The sequence below is a fragment of the Hylobates moloch genome, unplaced genomic scaffold (assembly GCF_009828535.3).
Source record: "Hylobates moloch isolate HMO894 unplaced genomic scaffold, HMol_V3 SCAFFOLD_1, whole genome shotgun sequence".
Taxonomy (NCBI): Eukaryota; Metazoa; Chordata; class Mammalia; order Primates; family Hylobatidae; genus Hylobates; species Hylobates moloch.
In genome coordinates this window covers 83,546,943-83,572,317 of record NW_026652276.1, presented here as the reverse complement: position 1 = coordinate 83,572,317, position 25,375 = coordinate 83,546,943, and the positions used below count along the sequence as shown (strand labels likewise).

Here is a 25,375-nt window from a genome sequence, read left to right as displayed (position 1 = left end):
TGTATCAGTAAGTAATTATGAGGGTTAAATATTTTTTAAAAAAACTTCAGGCATGATAATGTTGAAGATGTAGGGTTTTTTTTTTTGTATTTTTTTTAAACCTATGGTATACCTGCTTTTGGGAAATGCCCATTAAGCAAGGAACAATAAAATATATTTGTAGAGATATTTAAATTTATATTGAGGGTTTTTGATACTCAAATGTTTGGGGGAGGGATGAGATAGTGCTCAAGATATTAGAAACCAGAGGGTGAATCTCAGTTCAGCAAAAAGTGAATCTTTTGGAGAAAATATGATAGCACTATGAGAAGTTGTTTTTTAAAGAGATGGGGTCTCACTATATTGCCTAGGCTGATCTTGAATTCCCGAGGTCAAGCGATCCTCCTGCCTTAGCATCCCTAGTAACTGGGATTACAGGTGTGAGCAACCTCACTTGGCTGAAAAGTATGTGTGTCTTTTTTTTTTTTTTTTTTTTTTTTTTTTTTAGTGTTTGCTGTGTATCAGACAGTGTGCTGTATGTTTATAAACAGTTACATCATCAATAGCTTATTAATAGAGATCGAAGTACTAGCTTAAGACTACATAGTTACTGAGTGTCAGAGCCAGGATTTGAACCTAGTTTGTCTCCAAAGCCTATGTTTTGGGCAGTATAGCAGCCAGGCTGCTTGGGTTCACCTGCATCTATACAATGGGGATAATAACAGGATCTATGTCCTCTCCATTGTGAGGATTAAATAAATTACAGTGCTTTGTTGGCAATGGCTGTCCAAATCAATAGAAAGGGAAAGGGTGGGAGGAGTTAGGGGAAGGTTGATGGAACCCACCATGGACTCAGACAGTGCCACTTAGGGTAAAGCCAGTGCCCGCAATAACAGTTTATCATGCTCATTAATTTGGGATTTCAAAACACAAATGAGAACTCACACCTACCCACCCCCAAGTGCATGTCTTCATCGTGTAAAAAGTAAGTTCCCTTTGAAAATATCCTTTTTTGCCCCTATTTTTGTTTGTTTACACAAATATCTGATTTATAAGAAGTGCATGGGAGGGGTTTTAGTAGTTTAATGAATTTTTAATTGAGAAAGGGTAGTTTGGTAGTCTACTTGAAAATGTTTCTGGGAAATTCCCTAAAAACATAGGATTTTGGTGACCTTGGCTTCCGTGTTCCTACTGCCACCCAGAAAAGGGGCAGGGCTGTGCAACCCCCAGGACAGATGAGCACCCCATGCCTATACCTCCCTCCCCGAGCTAAGTCCCAGGGCATCTGGGCCTTGCCTGGAGACTGGGCTAGCTCTGTAGGCTCGGAGAGCCTGGGGAGGGTGTTACCCCACCTCTAGTATTTTGGGAGACAGGGAAAGTGAAGAGACTTCCCCTTCGCATACCCCTCAGGGTGGTTTCCCTACCAGCCAGGCTTACTACTTCTAGAAGAGCAGAGAGTGTCAGGGAGTGAGACTGCATTTCTGGGCTTAGAAGTAAAAGATGTGGGACTTGTTCAGTATTTGTCATCAGCACAGGGAAAACCAGGAGAGAGTCTGGCTCCAGGACCTGGAGGCTTCTGCCTCGTATGGTCAGAAGGTGGATAGATCTTCCCACTCTAGCATGGCCTGAACTCTTAAGAGTCTGTGGTGCTCCATCTCTATTGATGACCCGAGCTCAGTAACTATACCTGGTATATTTCCTATGTAAAATCAGTACCTTGAAGGCAGAGCATTCTGAATAAAGTTGGAAAAAGAATAGCTTTAAAGGTTGATGACAGACTGGTTCCCCATAGGCCTAGGCTACCCATTACCCCTTTTTCCAGAGCGAGGGCCTGGAATGAAGACAGTTCCTCTTCTGCCCCTGGAGCCTGAGATTTGCTTTGGCTCCTTGAGGTGGAAGAGGCTAAGAGTGCAGCTACGCAGAGCAGCTCTGTGTACAGCCCGGCTCCTCTTGGGTTTCTGATGCCTTCCGTGGCACTGTGCCCTATCCCTCAGCCAGCCAGACGGCCTCCCAACTCCTGACCAGCAGGTAGGTTTTGGAGTGGTTGGTTGGTATGGTGTTGCGATTAGAGCAGCGTATGGTGCCAAGGTGGCAAGTTAATTTTCACAGGCTAATTCCACCTTGGGCTCCCTGTGGGAATGGTAGGCCAGGCCCAGCAAGCCATGTCCTGCCACATCCTCATCTCAGGAGGAAGGGCCAGCTGTCGAGCCAGCAGCTAGTCCATAGCATGGCCTTATAACTGTGTAAAGCCAGGCATTGCCTGTGAGCAGAGCTGAAACCAGAGCTTCAGTCAGTAAGAGGGGGGATTATCTTCAGGAGAAGGCAAGGAAGAAAATTGGCTGCTATCTTTATAGTTCCACTGTCATAACCAAGTGTCCACATTCGAAATGTATAGTGTCCATCCCTCATGTAACAGCGGTTTCTGGCCCAAAGTGAGACTGTCCTTTCAATTAGAGAAGGGTACAGAGGTAGTCCAGGTGGGAACGCCAGAAGTGCTGGCTGCTCAGCCATTGGGACCACCTGTTCTTGCCCCACTGCCGTCTAGTGGGGGCCAAAGTAAAGGCTGGCTGGTGGGTGTCTGTGGATTGAGGATGTGGCAGGGACTAGTGCTCTTACCTCCCTCTGGCCGAAGATGGGGTCTACCCTCTGTGTGCATGTCACCACCAGCAGTCATAGCTTCCCAAATGGAGATGTGGCAGGAAAAAGTTTAAAAAAGAAAACAAGCAACTGTATTGTGTTGGGGAGAAATTGTTGGGAGATGAGAAAACAGTTTGGATTTTGTGTATGGGGGTATAGTTGTCTGTAACTTTGCTTACGTGCTTTTTTTTTCCTTTTGTGTTTTAAAGTAAGTGACAGGCTTTGGCTTGGAAAACCCTAGAGAGATTGGAGGGGTGGGGCAGAAACCTGAGGCTGCTGCCCCTTTATCTGCCTTCACGGTACTGTCCCCTTCCCCCAGCTCCTCCCTGACCCCATGGGCCAGGCCTCAGACCTTCCAGTTAACGGCTTCCCATGAGCCACTTCTCTGATGTTAGCCTATAACCAAAGGAGCTGGGGGATCCAGGCCCAGTGACCAGCCCTTCTCAGCCCACTTGATCAGCGTGCTCCCCACCTGGAGGCAGGAGGCAACACCCTATATGCTACCATCAGACCCTTCCAGAGCCCACCTGCTGCCCAGCCCTGCCCTGCCCTGCCCAGCCATACCCTGCTCTGCCCCATCTGGGGGTGCCCTGCTCAGAGATGGGCCAGCAGGGCTATACTCAGCCTCCCTAGTAAACAGAGATGAAAGAAACCTCTGGGGTCCTGTTTTCTGGTTGTATGATCCCAGGGGTACACACAGGCCCCTTGGGTGTCTGAACAGAAGAGCATGGGAGAGAGGGCCACACCCCTGCAGTCTTGCTCTGCTGGTGTAGTAGGCAGCTGCCCACTCCCACCCAACCCTGTACCGAGGGCTACTGAGTCAGCAGATTAAGTATTTTATAAATTGTATTTAAAATACATGTTTTAAACTTGTCAAAAAAAAAAAAAAAAAGTGCTTAGAACAGTGCCTGAACCACAGTAAGCATCTTACAAATGTTTGCTTTTATTATAATTTAGGTAATTTCTATACCATTTTGTCTTGCTTTTCTGCTCCTTTACACTCTCCTTTTGACTTTGGTAAGTAGTGGCATCTAGGATATTTTTGTTCTTAGCTCACTTGTCTGTGTGGCAAACGTGACCCTCGCCTTTCCATCTGGAGCAGATGGAGGAAAAAGCCATGGTAATAGGCATGTCCTTAGCAGAGTGCTGTAGGGACAGTTGCTGTAAACAGGCTTGGGGGAGATGTGTTCACTAGGAGACAGAAGGGGTCAGGGATATGAGGCCTGAATGCAGGGACCTAAAACTAGAAACCTTTGTGTCTTCAAAGATGCATGCACATTCAAAGATTGTGTTCACCTTTGGCTTTGCAAGAATGGGCTGTACTTTAATTGTGTAGTGCAGTGATTCCTAAACCTGGCTGGTTCACCTAGGCCCTTGTGACTCGAATTCCCATAAAACCTACTGAATTTAGTGTTGGGGTCCAAGCATCTGTTTTTATTTTTTTTATTCTTTATTTATTTAAGACAGAGTCTTGGTTTGTCTCCCAGGCTGGAGTGCATTGGCACAATCTCGGCTCACTACAACCTCCACCACCCAGGTTCAAGTGATTCTCCTGCTTCATCTTCCTGAGTAGCTGGGACTACAGGCACCCACCATATGTCCGGCTAATTTTTGTATTTTTAGTAGAGATGGGGTTTCACCGTGTTGGTTCAAGACCACCAGGCTGGTCTTGAACTCATGGCCTCAAGTGATCTGCCTGCCTCGGCCTCCCAAAGTGCTGGGATTACGGTCATGAGCCACCACACCTGGCCTATTTTTTTTTTAAATAATGATTTTTGAATGGTTAGCCATATTTGGGAGCCACTGGTATGCTGTTTGTTCCTGTGTCTCCACAGGGCCTGCCCCTACCAGCCAGGTTGTATGTGACTTTAAAAACTCTTAGAAGATCCCTCATTATCTAGTAAACTCTGTTCTTGGCGGTACTATAAAGATAAACTTGGAATACAAATATACAAGCAGATGAGTGAAAGGGTTCCATTAGAGAAATAACAAAGGAAGAGTATTTGATCAAAGTAATTTGTCAGTGTATTTTGTTTGGTTCTTATACTTATGTTGATTTCCTTGTCAACATTTGCTTATTTTCATACTGATACTTGCAAGTTAGATACACAAAAAGTAATAGCTATTGAACATAATTTTGATGCTGAATTTACATGCCAATTTATAGAAATTGTTAGAGGGCTCTTTTCCCAGAGTAATACTCAAAAAATGAATGAAGTAAGTAATTCACATTCCATTTTATATTTGAGAATTCATGATTAGAATGGAATGTTAATATGGTTAGCTGTAGTCAGACAATATTGACATTGTTGCTAAGATATTTTACAAGACATGTCATTGAGACTGCTGTTTGGAAAACTGAGCAGTGAATTTTTTTTTTTTTTTTGGGTGCTGATGGTGGAATAGGGATAAAGTAAACAAAATACACAAGATGCATACAAATAAGATATAGAAAAATGCAGTCATCAGCTGGGTGCGGTGGCTTACGTCTGTAATCCAAACACTTTGGGAGGCCGAGGTGGGCGGATCACGAGATCAGGAGTTCGAGACCATCCTGGCCAACATGGCGAAACCCTGTCTCCACTAAAAATACAAAAATTAGCTGGGGGTGGTGGTGGGTGCCTGTAATCCCAGCTACTCGGGAGGCTGAGGCAGGAGAATTGCTTGAACCTGGGGAGGTGGAGGGTACAGTAAGCCGAGATCGTGCCACTGCACTCTAGCCTGGGTGACAGAGCAAGACTCCATCTCAAAAAAAAAAAAAAAATGCAGTCATTTCATTTTCTTTGTCACTCCTAGCTCCCACCCAGTACAGGCCTGGGAAAGACCTTGTTATATAGCCACATGTACATGGTGGATTTAGTCTGCTTTTTTCTAGAATGTGAGCTAAGTTGGTAGTATTTTTGAACATGTTTTTGTGGGGAAGAAACTTTAAATGCTGCCTAGAAACTTTGAGGCATTTTTTTCCCCAAAATGATCCCATTTTCCTTGTAAGGAGTTGAAATAAGATAAATGGTAGCAGCTCCCTTTTCTCTCCCTTCTCTTGTAACGAGGCCTTTTGGCAGACAGCTTTGCTGATGGGACTGCCAGAGTTTGGATTTGAGTAGTTAGTGAGGGGGTGGTGTACTGGTTATAGTATTGTTCTAAAAATCTTTTTCCCTTCCACTTATTTTTCCACCCCCAAAATGTCAGCATGTCCAACATGACAGAATGTTCCTGACAATTATCACTCAGGGAAACATGACTTGCTAAATTATCTGAGGCTAAGTCAGACTTTCTTAAGCACCAAGCAATGCTCCATGCTCAGTATACACCTTGGTTAGGGAATATGCTATCTGGGACAGTCCAGTATGGTACTGTGGTTAAGAGTTCTGACTCTGGAGTCAAACTGTCTGGGTTCAATTCTGGATCTGCCACTTTCAGGGTAGGGGATCCTAGGCAACTTAGCCCTCCTCCAAGCCTTTGATTTCCTCATCTGCAGCAAGGGGGCAATGACAGTGTCATTTCAAATGGAATAGGGTGAATAATTATTGTATTCAAGTTAATGTGTTGTTGTGGTTTGTTCTCACCAAAACCTCATGAATGGCTTGGTGCTGTTCTCCTGCAACAAGCCAGAGTTCTTGCTCTGGAAGACTGGGTGAGTACTCATGGGAATGGATTAGTTCCAGAGAGAGTGGGTTTGTAACAAAGCCAGGATACTTCTCAGCTTTTCCCCTCTTGGCTCGTGTCCATTTCCCCTTTGACTGTCTCTGCCATGTTGTGATGCACAGGGAAGCCATGGCCTTGCCCTTGAACTTCTCAGCCTGCAGAATGATGAGCTAAAGAACTCTATTTTCTTTATTAATTGCCTAGTCTCAGGTATTCTTTTATAGCAACTCAAAATGGACTGATAAATAGATGTAAAGTGCTTAGCAAGATGTCTGGCACACAAAGGAAGGGCTTAAGAACTGCCAGCTTAATCATCATTATTAGGGCGGATATACACAATGGGCATTGTATTAGTCCATTTTGCATTGCTATAAAGGAATACCTGAGGCTGGGTAATTTATAAAGAAAGGGGGGTTATTTTGTCTCACAGTTCTGCAGGCTGTAGTGCCAGCATCTGCTTTGGTGAGGCCTCAGGAAGCCTTTATTCCTAGTAGAAAGCCAAGGGGGAGCAGGCATGTCACATGGTGAGGGAGGAGGTGCCAGTCTCCAAATAATCAGATCTCTTTTTTTTATAATCAGATCTCTAGTGAACTAATAATCTGATCTCTAGTGAACTAATAGAGTGAGAACTCACTCATTACTGCTGGGAGGGCACAGAGCCATTCATGAGGGATCCACCCCCATGACCCAACACCTCTCACTAGGCCCCACCTAGTGGGGATTACATTTCCACATGAAATTTTGAAGGGACAGACGTTCAAACTCTATCAGGCATACACACATAGGTAAAACAGTACTCAATATAAATCTTGTCGTGTTACTCAGGAATGAAACAGTATGTGAAGTTCACGACTAAGTGGCCTGTGGCAGTAATCTCAGGGCTTGGCGAGTAATTGGGATGGAGAATGGTTTTAGCAGTGGGGTATCCTGTGGTTAGTTGTTGTCCCTGGGTTGGCCTCATTGCACAGCGCCAGGGGCACAATGAACATAGACGTGACATGTGCAGCATGGTGGTCCACTACCGTTGTCATTTCTCATGTCACCTTCAAGAAAGTGCTGTGAAAAAAATGTGGAGTTCTCTGTTATTATAAATTAAGAGGGTGTATTTGGATTGTTTTGAGAAAGTTTAATGTTAAAGCATTAACTGGTTGAGATTGCAGTTAGCTGGGGCTGTGAGGCTCCTTTTAAGGGCTTTGAAGCACCTAGGGTGAGGCACTGGATCTTGGACCCTGCAGTGTCTGTAGGGTGAAGCTGATCCAGAACTTCATTGTGAGAACAATCAATAGAAAGACCATCTGACATTAGAGACACCTGGATATGGGCAGTTGGAGCTACATGGACAAGGGCGAGTGTGTGGCAGGTGGATTGAGCAACAACAGTGGGCATAGCTCGAGGTGCCTGAATAGGGAAAAAGTGAGACCTTCCTGGAAGAGGACTCATGAGAGCGGGAGCCTCAAGAACTTGACAGGTGTCCAGTGTGGCAGCTTGCAGGGGAACCTCTGGAAATAAAGGGAGATGGATACAAATTTGAGTTTCAAATAAATGTTCACTGGAAAATAAAGTATATTTTATTTTATAAAACACGTCAGAATATATGTCAAACTGAAAATGTAAAAGGAAGGGGAAAAAACCGTTCGTATTTCCACTCCCTTCAAAATAACCGCCATCATCTTACTGACTTTTCTAACTTTTGGGTCATGTATCTTACTTATTTTTCCATTGTTGTCAGACAGCATATAAAAGATTGTGTTTACTAGCTTAAATGTTTTTGAAAATGTTCATGTGGTAAACTGATTTTTTTTTTTTTTTTTTTTGTATTTTCAGTTCCTTGGCAATGAAAACAGTCATTGTGGTGTTCTGTGCTACTCTGCTTGTTTAGAGGGGTGGGTGGGGGTAAAGAGAGCTTTCCTTGCCCAGCGTCCCAATCATGTGAAAAATGTAAGCTATTGTTAGCGAGTTCTGGCAGGCAGCATCAGTTATTGCTTTAAGCGTCTCCAGATAAAGTAAGAGATTCTTTCTGCACTGTGGGGTGAAGGATGTGGTTCAAAAAGCCCATTTCCTGAATGAGAAGGCTGTGGAAGAGGGGCAGTTGAGTGAAGTGCTGGAAGGCCAGGATTGGGTTATAGAGTTTCTTTTATTTTTTAAAAACCATAATGTCCCCACTGTTGAGTAGTGGATTCTGTTTTTTCTCTGAAGGAACTTGTTTCTTTCAGAAGGATAAATGGGTTGTACGTTTTCTGAGCTTTTGAGTATCTGAGAATGTTTTCTGGTTGATACCATATATGATAGCCCGGTGCAGTTTTAGAAGATTTGGCCGTGCTTTTTTTCTCCCTCAAGTTTTGTAGATGTTGCTTTTTTTGTTTTTCTGGTTTTTTTTTTTTTTTTTTTTTTTGAGACAGGGTCTCCTTTTGTTGCCCAGGCTGCTGTGCAGTGGCACAATCACGGTTCACTTCAGCCTCAACCTCCTGGGCCCAAGTGGTCCTCCTACCTTTGCCTCCCACAGGGTTGGGATTACAGGTGTGAGCCACCACACCTGGCCAATGTTGCTTTTTTGATTTCAGGCTTTTGGTGTTGGAGGGGAGGGGACAAGGGTTGTGGGTGAAATTGTGTTCCCTAAAAAGGTACATTGAAGTCCTAACCCTTGATACCCGTTAAAGTGATCCCGTTTGGAAATTTGCTCTTTGCAGATGTCAGGAAGTTCAGGTGAAGTCACGCTAGGTTAGGGTGGGTCCTAATCTAGTATGACTGTTGTCCTTAGGAGACACAGACACAGAGGGAGAATATGATATGATGACGTAGGCAGAGATTTGAGGCATGAGTCTATAATCCAAGGAATGTCAAGGATTGCTGACCACACCAGAAAGGAAGAGAAAGGCATGAACTAGATTTTCCCCGAGAGCCTTCAGAGAGATCATGGCCTTGCCTGACACCTTGATGTTGGACTTGGAGCCTCCAGAAATGTGAGAAAGTAAACTTCTGTTGTTTAGGCCACCCCATTTGTGGAACTTTGTTACAGCAGCCCTAGGAAACTAACACAAGACTTCTGAGTGCAGTTGGGCTCTGGTGCCTTTCAGAGGCTCCGAGGTTTTGTTTGTATCCTAGTAAAACACCTTTTAATGCTTACCTGGAAGCCTGTGATAATTTTTCTTAGGTTTTTAGAAAAATTACTTTATCTTGTCCTTATTTCTTCTCAGAAAGGTTTTTGTTTCCCATATCTATAATATTTTCTCACATTGTTAAAATTTTAGCCCCTTCCCTCTGCTTCTTGGGGAAACCTTCCTGAGCTTATTCTGTTTATCACGGACTAAGTTTTCTATAGTATCAGTTTGCCTTGACTACCTGAAATGTGGATCATGGTTTCGTTATTGCTTTTTAAATTTCCTGCTTTTCTTTCCTTATCTTTAATAGTCTATAGTATAGATATATAGTATAGAATGCCTTAGTCTGTAGTATAGCTCAAGCTTGTCCAACCCACCGCCTGTGGGCCACGTGAGGCCCAGGACGGCTTTGAATGTGGCCCAACAAAAATTTGTAAACTTTCTTAAAACATTATGAGACTTTTTTGTGACTTTTTTTAAAACTCATCAGCTATCATTAGTGTATTTTACGTGTGGCCCAAGACGATTCTTCTTCCAGTGTGGCCCAAGGAAGCCAAAAGATTAGACACCCCCGGTATGGATTGTCATCGGAAAGAAACACTCTATGAAGGGTCTAGAGGCCAGGCCATCCTATATTCTATTGATGGTACCAAGCGGTTCACAGAATTTTGTTCTCAGTCGTCTTTGAGTGTTCAAGCAGATGTTCTCTTTCCTTTCAGTAATAAGCTATGTTTTCTCAGTCCCATCATTGATTATTTTGGGTGGTGGTTGGGGGAGGCTTATCAAAAGAGAAAAGATGCAATCAGCTGGGTTTTACTGATCTGGATCTGTTGTTCCTGCTGGTGGGCACGGGGTGGAGATACAGAGGCCGACTCCAGGGTCAGGGGTATGCCATCTTCCGCCTCCACGGTGGGCTGGGCTCTGATGTTTTATAGACTGGAGTGTGGTTAGGCCACCAATTGTTTATTCCAACAACAAAGGATCCTCTTTTGTCATCTTTAAAATTACTGGGAATTCTTTCCTTTTCTGGCAGTCTCTTCCTTTTAGTATGGTTTTTTTGCACTTGTGAGTTTTCTTACTTTGTAGTTAGATATTTTACTAGGGTATTGGGAGAGGCCTTGCCAGGACTGCTAGCCAGATGCAGTTTTAAAAAGAAACAGGAATTCATGCGCTTATTGCCTGCACCCCTCCTCCACCCCTCCCTGCTCCTTGAGTGGCTATTCCCCCTCTTCTCTTTACTTCTCAATTCCTTGGTCCTGTCCTGCCTCATTTCCTTTCTTTTTAGCATCTGTTTTCTTCCTTGTCCTCCCATTACACTCAAACCCTCATGTCTCTCTTTCCCTCTTTCCTCCCTGGCAGACTGGATGTTTTCCTAGTGCTTTGGATTATCCATGTCCCATGTGAGCGGGCATCTGCAAGTGTGCCCACACCCAGCCACCAACAGCAGAGATGACCAGGACCTGGAAGAGAAACAGAAGGGTGGGAAGAGAAGAAATGCCAGCTGACCCAGAGCCCATCAATGACAGGAGTGTGGCAGGCTCAGCACTGCTGGCATCCAACCTTCGGAGCAGGGCACTGGCACTCTTCTTCCTGTCATGCCCGTGTCCACTGTAGTCAGCTGCAAACAAGCTTGCCTCCGAGCAGTGCCTACACACATGTCACTTCGAGCACATGCTTTGTGGAATAGAGCTTCATTTCACCCACTTGCCAAGTTAAGCCTTAGTAGGTGGCCCATTTATCCAAAAGATCTTAAGATTGACACATGGCTCAATCCTTGGGAATGTACATTTAAATATTTACAGGAAATGTGCACATAGGAAAAAATACAAACCATCTAAACGTGTGTATCTTAACACCCATGCTTCAGTTGATCAGTTCCCATTCCCAGAGGCAGCCACTGCTACTGGTTCGATGTGTATCCTTCTCGAGACCCTCTATGCATGTACAAGTGTCCATGTTTGTATAGATGTAAACATACTGTGTGTGCATACATACATATATAGATACACATATCTATACACATATACCCTCAAGGAATGTACATTTGGAATGGAAACTTTTATTTTAATCATCTGCATTACTCAGTACAGTAGGCCTTGTAGTTCCTTTTCTCCCGACCTCTTTGTCTTGGGAAGTAGCATAAGAATTCCAGATCTTTTTGACCACCTTCTTGCTTCTGTGGCTCTTGGTCCTGGCTGCACAGTAAAATCACTTGGTGAGCTTTAAGGACCATCACCTGTGCCATTTTCCCAACCAGTTAAAACAGCCTTGTCCGGCAGGGATCGGGGGTCCCTCTGTGTGGAGGGTGTTGGGAACTGCTGCTCTAATCAGGTGTAGCATCAGTAGGCCTGGCAGAGCCACGGAATTCAAGCTGCAGTGTGTTCCACAGGACTGGTGGACCTGGACAAGTCTGTGCTGGCAAGGAAATGTAGAATCCCAAATTTCATGCAGTTTGAAGATGAATCCTGCCAGGTTGCCTTCCACCACAGCTAGCTCGCGACTTCACCCTTCATCGGGCCAGGCAGAATGACCGGACCCAGCGCCACTGTGCCACAGAAGCAGTTGGCCCAAATGCTGCAAGAGTTAATAAATGTCCAGTACCCACGGAGAGGAGAGGAAACTAGGTGCTTGATGACTAAACACCTATCCTGGATCCACTTCGCTTGTATGGTGACAGCATGAGGTGTGACTGAGAGAAGATTAATGATCACTGGGCCTGGGTACCTCCCAGAAGTAGTGCTGCAGGAGTGCTGTGGAGCTAATTAACCAGCCGGCATGAAAAGTGAAAATAGACGAGGGAACAGGGTGTTTTTTTTTGTTTTTTTTTGTTTTTTTTTTCCCTCTGTGGTGGCCCAGTACTGTACGTAGACCTACATATACTATTTTTGGTTTTCCTTCTGAAGTATGCAAAATGACATAATGTTGAAAGCCTCTCTCAGTAGCCTTCTCCAAGGGGAGCAATACTGAGACAGTGGACTCTGGATCCCACTGCCTGGGTTCAGACTCAGCTCTGATAGATGCCAGAGTGGCCTTGGGCAAGATACTTGATCCTTTCTGTGCCTCAGTTTCTTCATCTGAAAAGGGGGCTAATAGCAATGCCTAATTTGTGGGGTGGCTGTGAAGATTAAGTTTAAATAATATGTATATAAAGCACCCAGAACCCTGTCCTGGCACCTAATACATCTAAAAAAAAAAAGCATTTATTTTAAATTGCACCCCTCTGGGAGTTTGGGGGTGGGAGTTTTTCTGAGGTCATTTATTTTTAAAGCACAGAAACTCTTGCATGCTGATATGTCTTAAAAGGAAAACTTTGACAATTAGAGAGGAAATGCCAGTCTGTTTACTCATCTGTTTCAGGATAAGGCACACTTGTACGTTTGGTTCTGTAACCATTGAGTATTAAGAATAAAACCATGCAGACAATATTTACTGATCTCTATTTAGATCCCACTTGGTGGATTTTTGAAGACAAGGATATGCCGTCCTGTTGGCTAGGTTTCTTGTACCCCAGGGGTTAGCTGCTTTCTTGCCGCTTAGTGGTATTGTTTGAGAATTAATCATGATTGTCTGAATAAGGTTTTTGAAAATTGTTTTCTTGGATGCGTTTATTTTGAAAATGTTCTGCCTGAATATTAGGAGATTCTATAAGACATAAAATGGCTTAAAGAGCTTTTAGTTGTCTTCTGAAGGGTCCAAAAATGATACTGGATCTTGTGGAAGAAATCTTTCAGTTTTCTGTAAATATAGGGGTGTGTGTGTGTGTGTGTGTGTGTGTGTGTGTGTCTACAGTTATGTGGTTATAAAACCTTTAAGAAACATTAGTGCACTGTAAGGCGGGGACTGCACAAAAGATGCCCTAACACATTTAATGCCCTAGTTAAATGCATTGCACAAGTCCCGTTTTCTGGAGCTGGATAAACAGAACATCTTTCTTTTTCTATTCTAAGCTTCTATCGCCCCACCCCACCTCAGCCACTTCAGTGGCACAATAAATGGAAATCTTATTTCTTGCCTCTGCAGACCTATTTACCTGAGTGTCTAAGTGCACCCTTGCCTTTCTCAGGCCTTCCCTTCCTGAAATATGCTTTTACTTTCATCTCCTTACCTTCGTTGCCCTCATTTTTTAAAGCTGTCTCTAATCCTGCACTCTTTGTACTTTAATCTGTGATGTTGGATGTTGCCATTCTGCATAGCTGCCTTTAAACATTCATCTCCCAGATTGACGTTTTCTTCCATTATGAACTGAAATCCCTTTTCACAGCCTGTAACGGTAAAAACATTTTAAAATAAAGAACTATTATCAAAAGCCAGTTCTGCCCATTTAAAACACCTTATTGGATGGCTTTATTCCCTTTGATAATTTTGTTATCTTTGCAAACTATGGCTTTGACTTATTTGTATGCATATATATTTTTATTTATTACGAACAGAGAGGTTCTTATAGATGTCTGTGTGTCCCCTTGCCCTTTCTGGACTTTTATTTTTGGACTTAAGGGAATTGATTTTAAAAGAATCAAAGGAGTGTGTGTGTATGAGTGACAGAGGCTATATGTAACCTGCAAAGCCTGAAATATTTACTGTTAATACCCTTTGCAGCAAAGTGTGCTGACTCCTTATGTATTTAAAATACTCATTAAAAATGTGTCTGTTTTGGGGATCTCTATCTTTTTCCCCAAATTAAAGCTCTTAAGCATGTGAAGTGGTGAGAATGTTAGAGCCTGAGCTGACCGGTTGTGGGGAGGTTCTAGCTGTGGTCCCTGTTCCTCAGGGTTACCTTCCAGGCCCCAGTCTCCCATCTGAGACAGTGTGATTGCATTTGATGCTGTGAGGTGGGAAGCATGTTGGGGTAGGTGGGACTGTCTGTAGTGTGTAAATGTTCCATGGGAAACACCTGCCAGTGAAGCTGGAGGAGGTAAATTACCAGTCATTGATAACATGGTTTTCATACCCTGGAGAGGTTGCATCGTCCTACCTGGCATTTCTGCCTGCAGCAACAGGAAGGATGACTGAAATGTGCTTCCCATCACTTAATCAAGGTGGGGAATAAAATAGGTCACAGTTAAAAGAAAACAGTATCTATTCAAGGGTTAAGAAATATGTCAGCTGTGCTGGTTGTTGCAGTGAAACATCTTTAATTCCTCTTAAATGTCTTTAAGCTTCTGCTGAGGAATGTTAAATCTACTGGAGAATCTCTGGTGTCTTGTTGCCCAGAACCAATATTGTATTGTTCACGTGGATGCCCCTAAGAGATTTTCACTTTCTGCCCCTGGCATCATCGTGATGCTCTCTTTGTTTGACCCTTGCCCTTGTGCAGTTAAAGCTCCTGGCTCCAGAGTGCTAGATCCACCCAGCTTTGTGCTTCCTGTTCATACATAAAGCTTCTCTCCCTACTTTGTGCCTTTCTAATGAAAGGATACTGGAAGTTAGAGATCTTTCATTGCCTCTGAAAAACAAACCAAACAGAACAACATGTTTGAGAGTGATTATAGTGAGATGGTAAAGTAAACTTGAAATGGAAACCCCCCTCCCCCTCACTCTTCTCTTAATCCTCGTTTTATTGCAGCCTGCATAAAATCATAGTGCTGGAGCCCAGCTGCTCCAAAGGCTGCAGGTCCTCATGCTTACAGCATGCTTTGGAAACTCATCCCCACCACATTTGCAGTTAATGAAAATATTTGCTTTGCTTGTTATAAACAAAGTTTATGGGCAGAATTTATAATTAGGAAACTTTTTAATTCTTTTTTCCTTCAATGCCTAATTTCTCTTGTGTCATATTGGAGAATTCTAAGTATTTAAGAAAATAAACCTTTTCTCAATGCTGTTTATTTCTGGTGGTGGTACATGTATTTCTCCCTTCTTTTGTGTCCTCATGCAAATTAAAGGACTTGAAATCTGGGTTTTTATTTGTTTTTGTATAGGTCAGTAATACTCATGTGTAAGTAGGGGAAACAGTGCCTTTGTGGCCTGTCAGGCCATCCCACAGCCATTTGACTAGGTGGGTCTGTGATTTAGGCTATGTGAGAACAGCCACAGGGCAATGTAGCTCTCTTCAAACCACATGGAAAACCAGTGTCACCTCTTCAAGGTCCCCCACACGTCTTTTGTATGTAGTGTCCTGGGGCTGTGGCCTCAGTGCTTTCCAAGTTCTGATCTGTCTCTTGGTGATTCCTGCCTGTGCACCCGTGAATTAGGTGACGTGATGTGGTTCCTGTAGGCACAGCACCTGCTTGCATTCTCAGTGTGAGAGTGAGGTGGTGATGAGAAAACAACCATCCCTCAGCTTTTACAAGTTTGTCAGGACAGAGGGCATCCGGCTCCACTGCGAGCTGGCATCATGGTGCAGCCCAGCTCTGCCTTAAGATCTGTTTTCTCGCCAGACAGTTGAAGGGAAAGCAGCTGGGAAAACTCGTGACCTGGCTGAAAGCCTCGAGGTGGTTTCTCAAAGATTCCAGGCTCATCCACAGTGCTATAAGACTGGCCCCTGTGGTTCTGGGGATTGGTGACAATGGTATCTTACAGTGCTGGCTAGCGAAAGGTGGATGAAGCTTGCGTGTGTGTGTGTGTGTGTGTGTGTGTGTGTGTGTGTGTGGTGGGGGCCAGCCTGGGGGCCACTGCTGTCCACACAGCCTCGAGGAGGAAAGGCCTCTAACTCCTGTCTGCTTCTCTCCTTTGGGGACAGAACTTTGTCCTGGGCATTTGCATGCATGTCCTTATTTTTGTAACTCCAGTGACAGGTGTTTGTTTTTTTTTTTTTTTTTTTTTTTTTTGAGTTGGAGTCTCGCACTGTTGCCTGAGCTAGAGTGCAGTGGTGTGATCTCAGCTCACTGCAACCTCTGATTCCTGGGTTCAAGCGATACTCCTGCCTCAGCCTCCCAAGTAGCTGGGATTACCGGTGCCCACCACCACGCCCAGCTATTTTTTTTGTATTTTTAGTAGAGACGGGGTTTCACCGTGTTGGCCAGGCTGGTCTGGAACTCCTGACCTCGTGATTCGCTTGCCTCGGCCTCCCAAAATGTTGGGATTATGGGCATGAGCCACTGTCCCCAGCCCTAGTGAGTTTTCTGATCTGTTTTGTTTCTTCAAGTGCCAGTCATTTGGGCAGTGAGTGATAAATCTTTAGTTTCCCAGGTTTATAAAAACCATCTCATGCCTAGGTAACCCAGGAGAGACTAAAATTATCTGACTTTGCTGACATGCCCATTGTGGGGCTTTTCTGTTCACTGCTCTGCTGTGAGTTCCCTTTAAAAGTAAGGCATGTGCCGGCCAGGCGCTGTGGCTCGTGCCTGTAATCCCAGCACTTTGGGGGCCAAGGCAGGCAGATCACGAGGTCAGAAGTTTGAGACCAGCCTGACCAACATTGTGAAACCCTGTCTCTACTAAAAATACAAAGATTAACCAGGCGTGGTGGTGGGCGCCTGTAATCCCAGCTACTCAGGAGGCTGAGGCAGGATAATCACTTGAACCCAGGAGGCGGACATTGCAGTGAGTCGAGATCGTGCCACTGCACTCCAGCCTGGGTGACAGAGCGAGACTCTGTCTCAAAAAAAAAAAGGCATGTGCCTGTCCTGTATGTCTCATATAAGGCATATGTCCTATGTGGAGGGAGTGACTCTACTTCCTCTTGACTCCTAACACAAAAAACAAGCACAGTGATACCACTTGAAACTTGATGGTCTGGCTCGTATCCCCTTTGAGCCTTGTACACAAAAATCCGCAAAATTTAGTTCCTGCCTAGCTAGGCAGCTTTCATTGTTTCTTTTTTTTAAAATCTAGTCTTTGATTGTGTGTGTGTGTGTGTGTGTGTGTGTGTGTGTGTGTGTGTGCGCGTGTGGTTTTTTTGGTTTGTTTTTGGAGCCAGGAAGACGTGGCAAGGACTGGTTGGACAGCTTTTGTCACAGAGACTGGTGTGCTTGTGGGAAAGTTTATACGTCTTTCAAATTCTGCTGTCTGTGACTTACAGTTTGAAGATGCTTTTTAAGAAGCAGGTAATGATTTACATTCTTTCCCTGCACATCCTCAGTTCCATCTTAGTACATACTAAGGAGTGGGGAAGGTGATTGGTGGGGAGAGGCAATCGGAGGAAAATGTGTTATCTGAATACATGAGGACTGGCTGTATTTTTTTTTTTTTTTTTTTTTGGGAGACTAGTTCCAGCCAAGATACTCTTTCTTGTATATTTTTTTTAACATTGTGATTACATCCTTTCTGCTTCTTAAGGTTCTGCCTACCCTAGAATGTTGTTAGAAATGATTGTTCCCTGGTGCCACAAAGAAATAGCACTCAAACATAAATTTAATTATCTCAGCAAGGCAGTTTTTAATTTCTGCAGAAAGGGTGCTCATCACAGATGGAACAATGGCGAGAGCACACTTGGACAGGGGAGGGGCAGGAGTTCTTATTCCTGATGCAGGTAGCCCCTGCTGCTGTGTTGTTCCCCTATTGGCTAGGGTTGGACCACACAGTCTAAGCTAATTCTGATTGACTATTTTAAAGAGGGCAGGGGTATGAGCCAGAATGGCAGCGTAAGTAGTTTGGTGGGAAGGACAGTTAGGAACAGGTAACTAAAGTGACTTAGGTCAGAGCAGGTGACCGGGATGAGTCAGGACGGAGCAGGTAACCAGGGAACAGACGTGAACTACTAATTAGGATTGGCGGGAAAGTTGTTTACTGAAACTAGAAGCGAGAAGCCAAAGAGAACCAGGAAGTTAAACTTTAAAATGGAGAATCAAAGAATAAGAGCTGAACATACTGACATACTGATTTTTTTGAAGAGAAACTTGGGGTTCACCATATTTAACAATGTTTAACTTCCTAATAGTAAGCTTGTTTGTCCCCAAGCTTGTTTAGGGGCAGAGTGTCAAGCGGAAGCTGCCTAATAAGTGAGCAATGTTTCCAGTCCCATGACTGGTTTGGGGCTGTTTGAGTTTTAGGAGGGTGCCCTGTGTCATGGGGAGTGTTGAGTAGATGGGATGAGAGCCAAGGGATGGTGCTGGGGAGGAATGTGGATGTAGACTAGACTCTCACTTAGACTTTTCTTATTAGAGAGGAGCAGTGGAGGCCTGGGAGTTCTGGGAGGGTTGGTATCTGAATCTGTTTTACTGATACTCATGTAAGGCTAGTAAGCCCTCTCCTTTTCCTTTTCTGAGATCAAAGCTTCTTGTGGATCATTCATACTTGACCTTGATCTAATCCCAGATCAGTGGCTTCCTGGATCCTTTGTTAGGGATTGAAAGCAGATCAGTTAGGGTAGTGCAGAAACGCACATGGAGCAGAGTTCACTGATGCTTGAGTTTTCCCTCACAGGGTAAAAAGTTTCAAGAGTAGTGGAGGAAAAGTCATTTAAAAAAATTCAATACACACATCTGATATATGGGAATTATATTCTGAGAATATAGTTTATAGGAATTAAATTTGCATCAACTTGTAATGAATGGATGGTTTAACCTAAGTAATCTCTTTCTACTCTAGGAGGTGACTTTGGTCCAGAGACTTCTCCAGTCCTGCCCCTTGACCCCGGTGCTGACTCTCCTGTGAGCAGTCTTCCCGCAGCAGAGGACACCTATAGGGTGAGCTTGGCCAAAGGTGTCTCGATGTCTCTGCCTTCCTCACCTTTGCTGCCTCGACAGTCTCACTTGGTGCAATCAAGAGCAAACAAAAAATCCCCAGGTAAACAGGCAATGAAGGAGCTGCCTTGGTTATATATGTAGGGCATGTATTGAAAATAAGCAAAACTAGTGCCCATGAGAAATCTTCTGGGAGAATGTTTTTTCTTTGTCGCAGTATCTTCTAGAAGAAGTAAATCTTTTTTTTTTTTTTTTTTTTATTTAAGGAAAAAGTATGGTTTTAATAGATTCATCCTGTTTGGACTACCAGGCTAGATTTTTATAAAGATTTAAGATTTTGTTATCAGTACTGATGTTAACCAGCAATTTTGTTGTTTTCTTGCTGATGAATTAAGGAACACTATACAGTTACGGCACCGACTAATGATGTTTCTTTTGATCAATGACAAACTGCATGTATGACGGTGGTCCCATGAGGTTATAATACTGTGTTTTTACTGTACCTTTTCTATGTTTAGATACGCAGATACTTGCCACTGCGTTAATAGTTGCCTACAGCATTCAGTATAGTAACATGCTGTACAGGTTTGTAGCCTAGGAGCAATAGGCTATGCCATATAGCCTAGGTGTGTAGTAGGCTATGCCACCTTGATTTGTGAAGTACACTTGAGGATGTTCGCACAATGACAAAATCACCTAATGACACCTGTCTCAGAATGTATCCTCATCATTAAGTGACACATGACTGTAATCCAAACTCATACGTGGTGTGTTTAAAGGTTATGGATGTAGGCAAATGTCATCTGACAATAGTCTATTTATTACTACCTGGTATATACTGATGTATTTCATTTGATTACCTCATCTAGCATTTGAACAGCTGTAAAGTTTGTGAAAACTCAGACTTGTAAAGGGGTGGGGGAAACGGATTTTGGACTATTCCTATTATACTTTGGAAATATTTTGGCTTCCCTCTATCAATGTTTTACACTTAACATTACCTAAAAAAAACAAAACAGAACTTTGAGAGGTTATGGTTCACATGTGAGGAAAGCCTTTCTAAAATGCTGATACCTTGAGTTTTAAAAGTTCTTGGATTTTTTTTTTTAAGATTTGTGGAGTGTTTACAAAAGGCAGGATAATTTGGGGCCCAGTTGATCATATGCCAGTGTAAGGATTCTTCTCAATTACATGTAAACATATTCAGAATCTATCAAAAATGTGCCTAGGGCTGTGAAATGGTATCTGTTTCTCTGATTTCCTGGTAATATTTGTATTACTTGAGATGATATACGCCGACTCATTTAGTAGATCTTTGAGGTTTATGTGCGGGTAAAATTAAGAGGGCATCCTTAAAGGCTCTGAATGTTAGAAATGGTGCTATGAATTGGTGAGTGTCCAAAATCTTTTATTGTTGCAGAATTTTCTGGTTTAGGACAACATTGTTTACAATCCATTAATTAGCTGGAACTCAGGAACCTTTTTGGTATGAAGTAATTTCCTGTGCCAAGGAATTTGACCTGTTTATCAGTATTTGGGGAAATTCCTGGAATGTCCGTCCTTCCTTCTTTGCCCTCCCTCACTGCTGTATCTCTTTGTCACATTTCTTCTCTTCCTTCAAATCATAGTTCCCACACTGCCTGTCATACTGGGTTATCCTGATTGGAATTACTCTCCCCGAAAAGTATGCACAGTGTTTTACTTTTTTTTTATTATCAGGTATGTCATTTGTCCTTTTCCCCTGAATTAGTGTGTATATTGACCAAAAAAAAAAAAAAAAAAAAAAAAAAACAACTTTGCTTGGCTACACTTTAGTCATGGTCCTGAACTTTCTCCTAGGTCTGTGTGTGTGTGTGCACGCACATTTTCCTGTAAAATCCAGGTTTAGCTAAGAAGCATGCTACTAAGTTTAGCAAGAACGCCTCCCCATCCCCACCCAAATCTGATTAGATTCCTCATCCTCCACCATCTTCCAGGTGACATCTGGTCACCCTGACCTGTCTTTAACAAGAATTGCCTTCCTACCCCTGATGTTGCCTCTTAGTAATTTTTCATGCACCGATCCCTACCCTGTTCCTTGGCTATAAATTCCCACTTCCTCATGCTGTATCTGGAGTTGAGCTCAATCTTTCCCTAACTGCAAAATCCCACTGCAGTGGTCCCTATATGTGTTAAGATGGTCCTGAATAAAGTCTGCCCTACTATGCTTTAAAAAGTATCACTGAGTAGTTTTTTCTTCTTAAAAACATTATGTGCTTCCTCTGTCTGATGCTTGAGGACAAACAAGATGTCTTATACCTCATCTCTATAAAATAGATAATAGAGATAATTCAGAAACTATCGATATTTTTAAGGGATCTCTGTTGAAGGTAATGCCAAGTGCAGAGATTTGACCTTTTGGACAATTTGCCTACCTATAGTCTGTGCTACTGCAAATGAATTAATGTTGCTTGTGCCTTAGGACTGGGGAAAACCTGAGAGACTTCAAGGAAGACTGCGTTTCCGGTATAATTTTATTCACAAATTCAGTGTTTTAGTGGGACTTTAGGTAGGATTGAATGGCATGGCAAGCCTGGAGAGTGTGGCTACCCAGAAAGGTTTCATGGAGGTTACAGGCATGGTGGCAGAAGAATCCCTGATGAGGCCATGTCTCCTTATATGTGTGTGGACCACATTAGTTTTTGTCTTTTTTCAAGAAAATATCCTTAAGTTTTTCTCCATAGGAATGAAATTTATTTTTGCTAAATTCTTTGCAAGGCCTTAGAATAGAAGGTTAGTAGTTCTGAAACATACAAGCTTCTAATGGATTTGGGATGTTCTCTCTATTAGATGTTTTTGGTCTAAACGATAAATAAACTAAGCAGATGCATCTCTAACGGAGCAGTGCTTGTTCACTGCCCAAATTTGTACAGCAAATTAATGTCTCACAGTGGTAATTTGGCTTCATTATCTTGGTAATTTTAATTGGAAAAGTTTAGGGCAGAGATGCTGTTTAAAAACGGCAGTGACTCAATACATCAAATGATGAACAGTATTTTTTTTCAATGTCTAACACAGATTTCTGCTTAAACCATATTGTTGGTAAAAGTATCCAGAGCTCTAATGTTCTACCTGCCTGGTTTTAATAAAACAAAAAACAACAAAAAAGAAAAAACTGACATATGGTTGTGAATGTGCACTGGATTTAATAAGACTCATCTATTTTAAAAGCTAGCACTGTTGCTGCTAATGATAGAGTCAATACAGTGTGTCTGAAGCACCCAGAGGTATGGAGCCACTCCCCTCCTCTCCTTCTACCCCGGCCCCACAGTGAGTCACAGGGTCGTGCCATCATTCAGACACCTGCTCTGAAATTACCTTGATGACTTCTGTTCTGATTTGTAAGACACCCCCCACGCCTGCCAATTCCTCTCTTGTTCAAGGTTAAAAAACAGAAACAAAAAAACCAAACTTGTTTCACTTCTTTGTATGGAAACTCTTCACTAATTGATGCTAATCCAGAAACTGTTAGGGACTGGAACAATTAGTCTTGCAAGGATCAAATACTACAAACCTCTGTAAGAAGACACTCTGAACAACACAGCCTGTATTAATAAAAATATGTATGTTAATACAATTGATAATTACTTCCTGGATCTTGGGAACTGTGGGCCAGAGATAATTTAATTAACCTTGCAATAATGTGACCCTGCATGTCATATGATGGAGTTTCTTACTTTCCACTCATATTGAGGTTATTTTTATTTAATCTTCTGCCACCTTCCTCCATTTATTTGTTTTTTTTTCATTGTTAGAAGATTGTTTTCTGAGTATTGTTTCAAAACTTTTGTTTTTAATGGTAAATGTATTTTCTGTTAATGAAAACAAGGACCAGCATCCATTAAAGTAGTTCTGTGGCAGTTGCAAGTCTTTTTGGATTAAGAATTCATCAATATTTGTAATGTGTGCTGTTGTTTTCCAGAGAAAATAAAAGCTCATTTCCTGTGATTTATTAGTAATATCATTAGATACTTTATAAAGTATCTGCATTTATTTTCCCAGATCACTCTGGGCCCATTATCAAACAATCAAAACATCGTGCACGAATGAGAAGCAACCCTTTGAAATGCTGTGATGGAGTAAGACAGCAGATGGTGACAAGTGGGTGATATTGCCCAACTCCTTGTATGGAGACACTGGAGAGTGCCGGCCACTTCTGCTTCTGCCGGTTCCAGTTCTGTCTCACAGTGGACACAGCTGATGTAGCAGTTTTGAAAACTTCTCTGCCTGTTTTGTTAAGGGAAAAACCGCTAAATTGACAGGCTGTGGAGTAGAAGCCATATTGTCTCTTTGATTCTTGGACCATGAGTTAATGTCTGCGAAGGCACTCCCTCCCCAAACCCGCAAGTATTTCTTGTAGAAAATCTGGAAATCCCATCGGGAAAGAACTACTGTGAACATTTTTTCTTCTAGTCTTTTGAAAAAAATCTGCTCCACCTAAACCTGAGACCACATTATGTAACCCTCTTGTGTGCTGCTTGTGTCACTTAAGTTTTTTTTAATTTGTTTTGAGACAAGGTCTTGCTCTGTCACCCAGGCTGGAGTGCAGTGGTGCTATCAAGGCTCACTGTAGCCTCAACCTCCTGGGCTCAAGTGATCCTTCCACCTCAGCCTCGAGTAGCTGGGACCACAGGCATGTACCACCATGCCCAGCTAATTTAATTCTTTTCTTTTTTCTGTTTTTTTCCTAGAGATGAGGTTTTTGCCACGTTGCCTAGTTTGGTCTTGAACTCCTGGCCTCAAGTGATTCTCCCAACTTGGCCTCCCAAAGTGCTGGGATTACAGGCATGAGCCACTGCACCCAGCTCTTGCTTAATATTTTATCATGAGCAATTTCCAGTTTACTTGAAGAGCTTGATATTTGTTGTCCATTGTTTCAGTATCTTATATTTGATTTTTAAACATTTCTGATTGTTGGATATTTACTTTTTTTTTTTTTTTTTTTGAGATGGAGTTGTGCTCTATTGCCCAGGCTGGAGCGCAGTTGCGTGATCTGGGCTCACTGCAAGCTCCACCTCCCAGGTTCACGCTATTCTCCTGCCTCAGCCTTCTGAGTAGCTGGGACTACAGGTGCCCACCACCACACCAGGCTAATTTTTTGTGTTTTTAGTAGAGACGGGGGTTTCACCGTGTTAGCCAGGATGGTCTCGATCTCCTGACCCCATGATCCACCCACCTCGGCCTCCCAGAGTGCTGGGGTTACAGGCATGAGCCACCCCGCCTGGCCAGATACTTACTTTTTAAAAAAAGTTTTTAGTATGTTATAATTTGTTTTCGCTATTCCTGGTGTGAATATTTTTAATTATGGTGAAATACATATAACAAAATTGACCATCTTAACCATTTAAGTGTACAGTTCAGTGGTAATTACACTCACGTTGTTGTACAACCCGTCTTTAGAACTCCCAACAGGAATACTTTTGTCCAGTGATATTTACAAACATCTCTGATATCTCCTTGGGGTAGCAGGTTCCCAGCAGTGGAATTACTGAACTAAATGGCCTGCATTTATAAAGAGTCTTGATACATAGTGCCCACTTCCTTTCCAGAAAGGCTGTATTGATTTCATATTCCCCCCAGCATTGTTTGAGTGGCTGCTTTTTGAAGTTCACATCTTCTGGGAACAGCTTAAATGGATGGTGCTTTTTGCGGCCTAACTGTGGACTACTGACAATTTTAAGAGGCTGGGAGATGTCATTCTGTAGCTGCCTTCTTTAGAACTTCCCTTCTGTCTGCACTTCTCAGACAATTTTCATTTTATTTCTTTCCACGAGATTATGTCGGGAATTATGACAGCTGAGTCAGATCAAGTTCATGGTCAGAAAAACATTCAGCTAGCTTCCAGTTTCAGCCGCCTGGTGAGGACCCTAGAGATCATGGAGGTTCACAGGCATGTTGGAGTTAGAGAGGCCTCCAGAGCACATCCTGGCCAGGCCTCTTTGCAGATGTGCAAGCAAAGACCCCTTGGTCATGAGGGAACTTGTCCAAAATTCATACAAGTTATTGGTAGACCCTGATCCTCCACGCTGTCCCCAGCGTCTTCTCTTATGTGAGCCAGCCTGTGCCAATGTTCTGCCTGTACATTGTTGGCATGTGAGCTGTAAAGAATGTGAGTGTGTTCTGATTTCATAGACAGTGTGGGGGTGTGGGCAGGAGGAGGGCATGGGCTTAAAGCCTCACATGGATCCATGAGGATGCTTCTTGGAAGGTGAAGAATAACACAGGACGTGCACAGCCCCATTTCTCCTTGTAGAGCCAGCTGGTTCTAATCCTTGCTTCCACTGCTGAGTGGTTGGGACCACGGTTGACATCTAAACTTCAGCAAGGACAGTTCCTCCTGCTGAGGTGAATAGGAGAGCATTCTTTGTTTCCTCCTGGAAACTTGTTATATGATGGCCTCCTTACTGCGTGCCC

The 25,375-nt window shown here is 43.1% G+C and overlaps 1 protein-coding gene across 6 annotated transcripts in view; it reads left to right on the top strand.

Annotated features, from left to right (window-relative positions):
* TANC1 (tetratricopeptide repeat, ankyrin repeat and coiled-coil containing 1) overlaps nt 1-25,375 on the top strand; it is a 264,732-nt gene that overhangs the window by 111,136 nt on the left and 128,221 nt on the right. For all 6 annotated transcript variants that reach the window (XM_032755640.2, XM_032755638.2, XM_032755636.2 and 3 more), the window contains exon 4: nt 18,828-19,025. In XM_032755640.2, the coding sequence (XP_032611531.1) occupies nt 18,828-19,025 (198 nt within the window). The remainder of the gene's footprint in view (nt 1-18,827; nt 19,026-25,375) is intronic.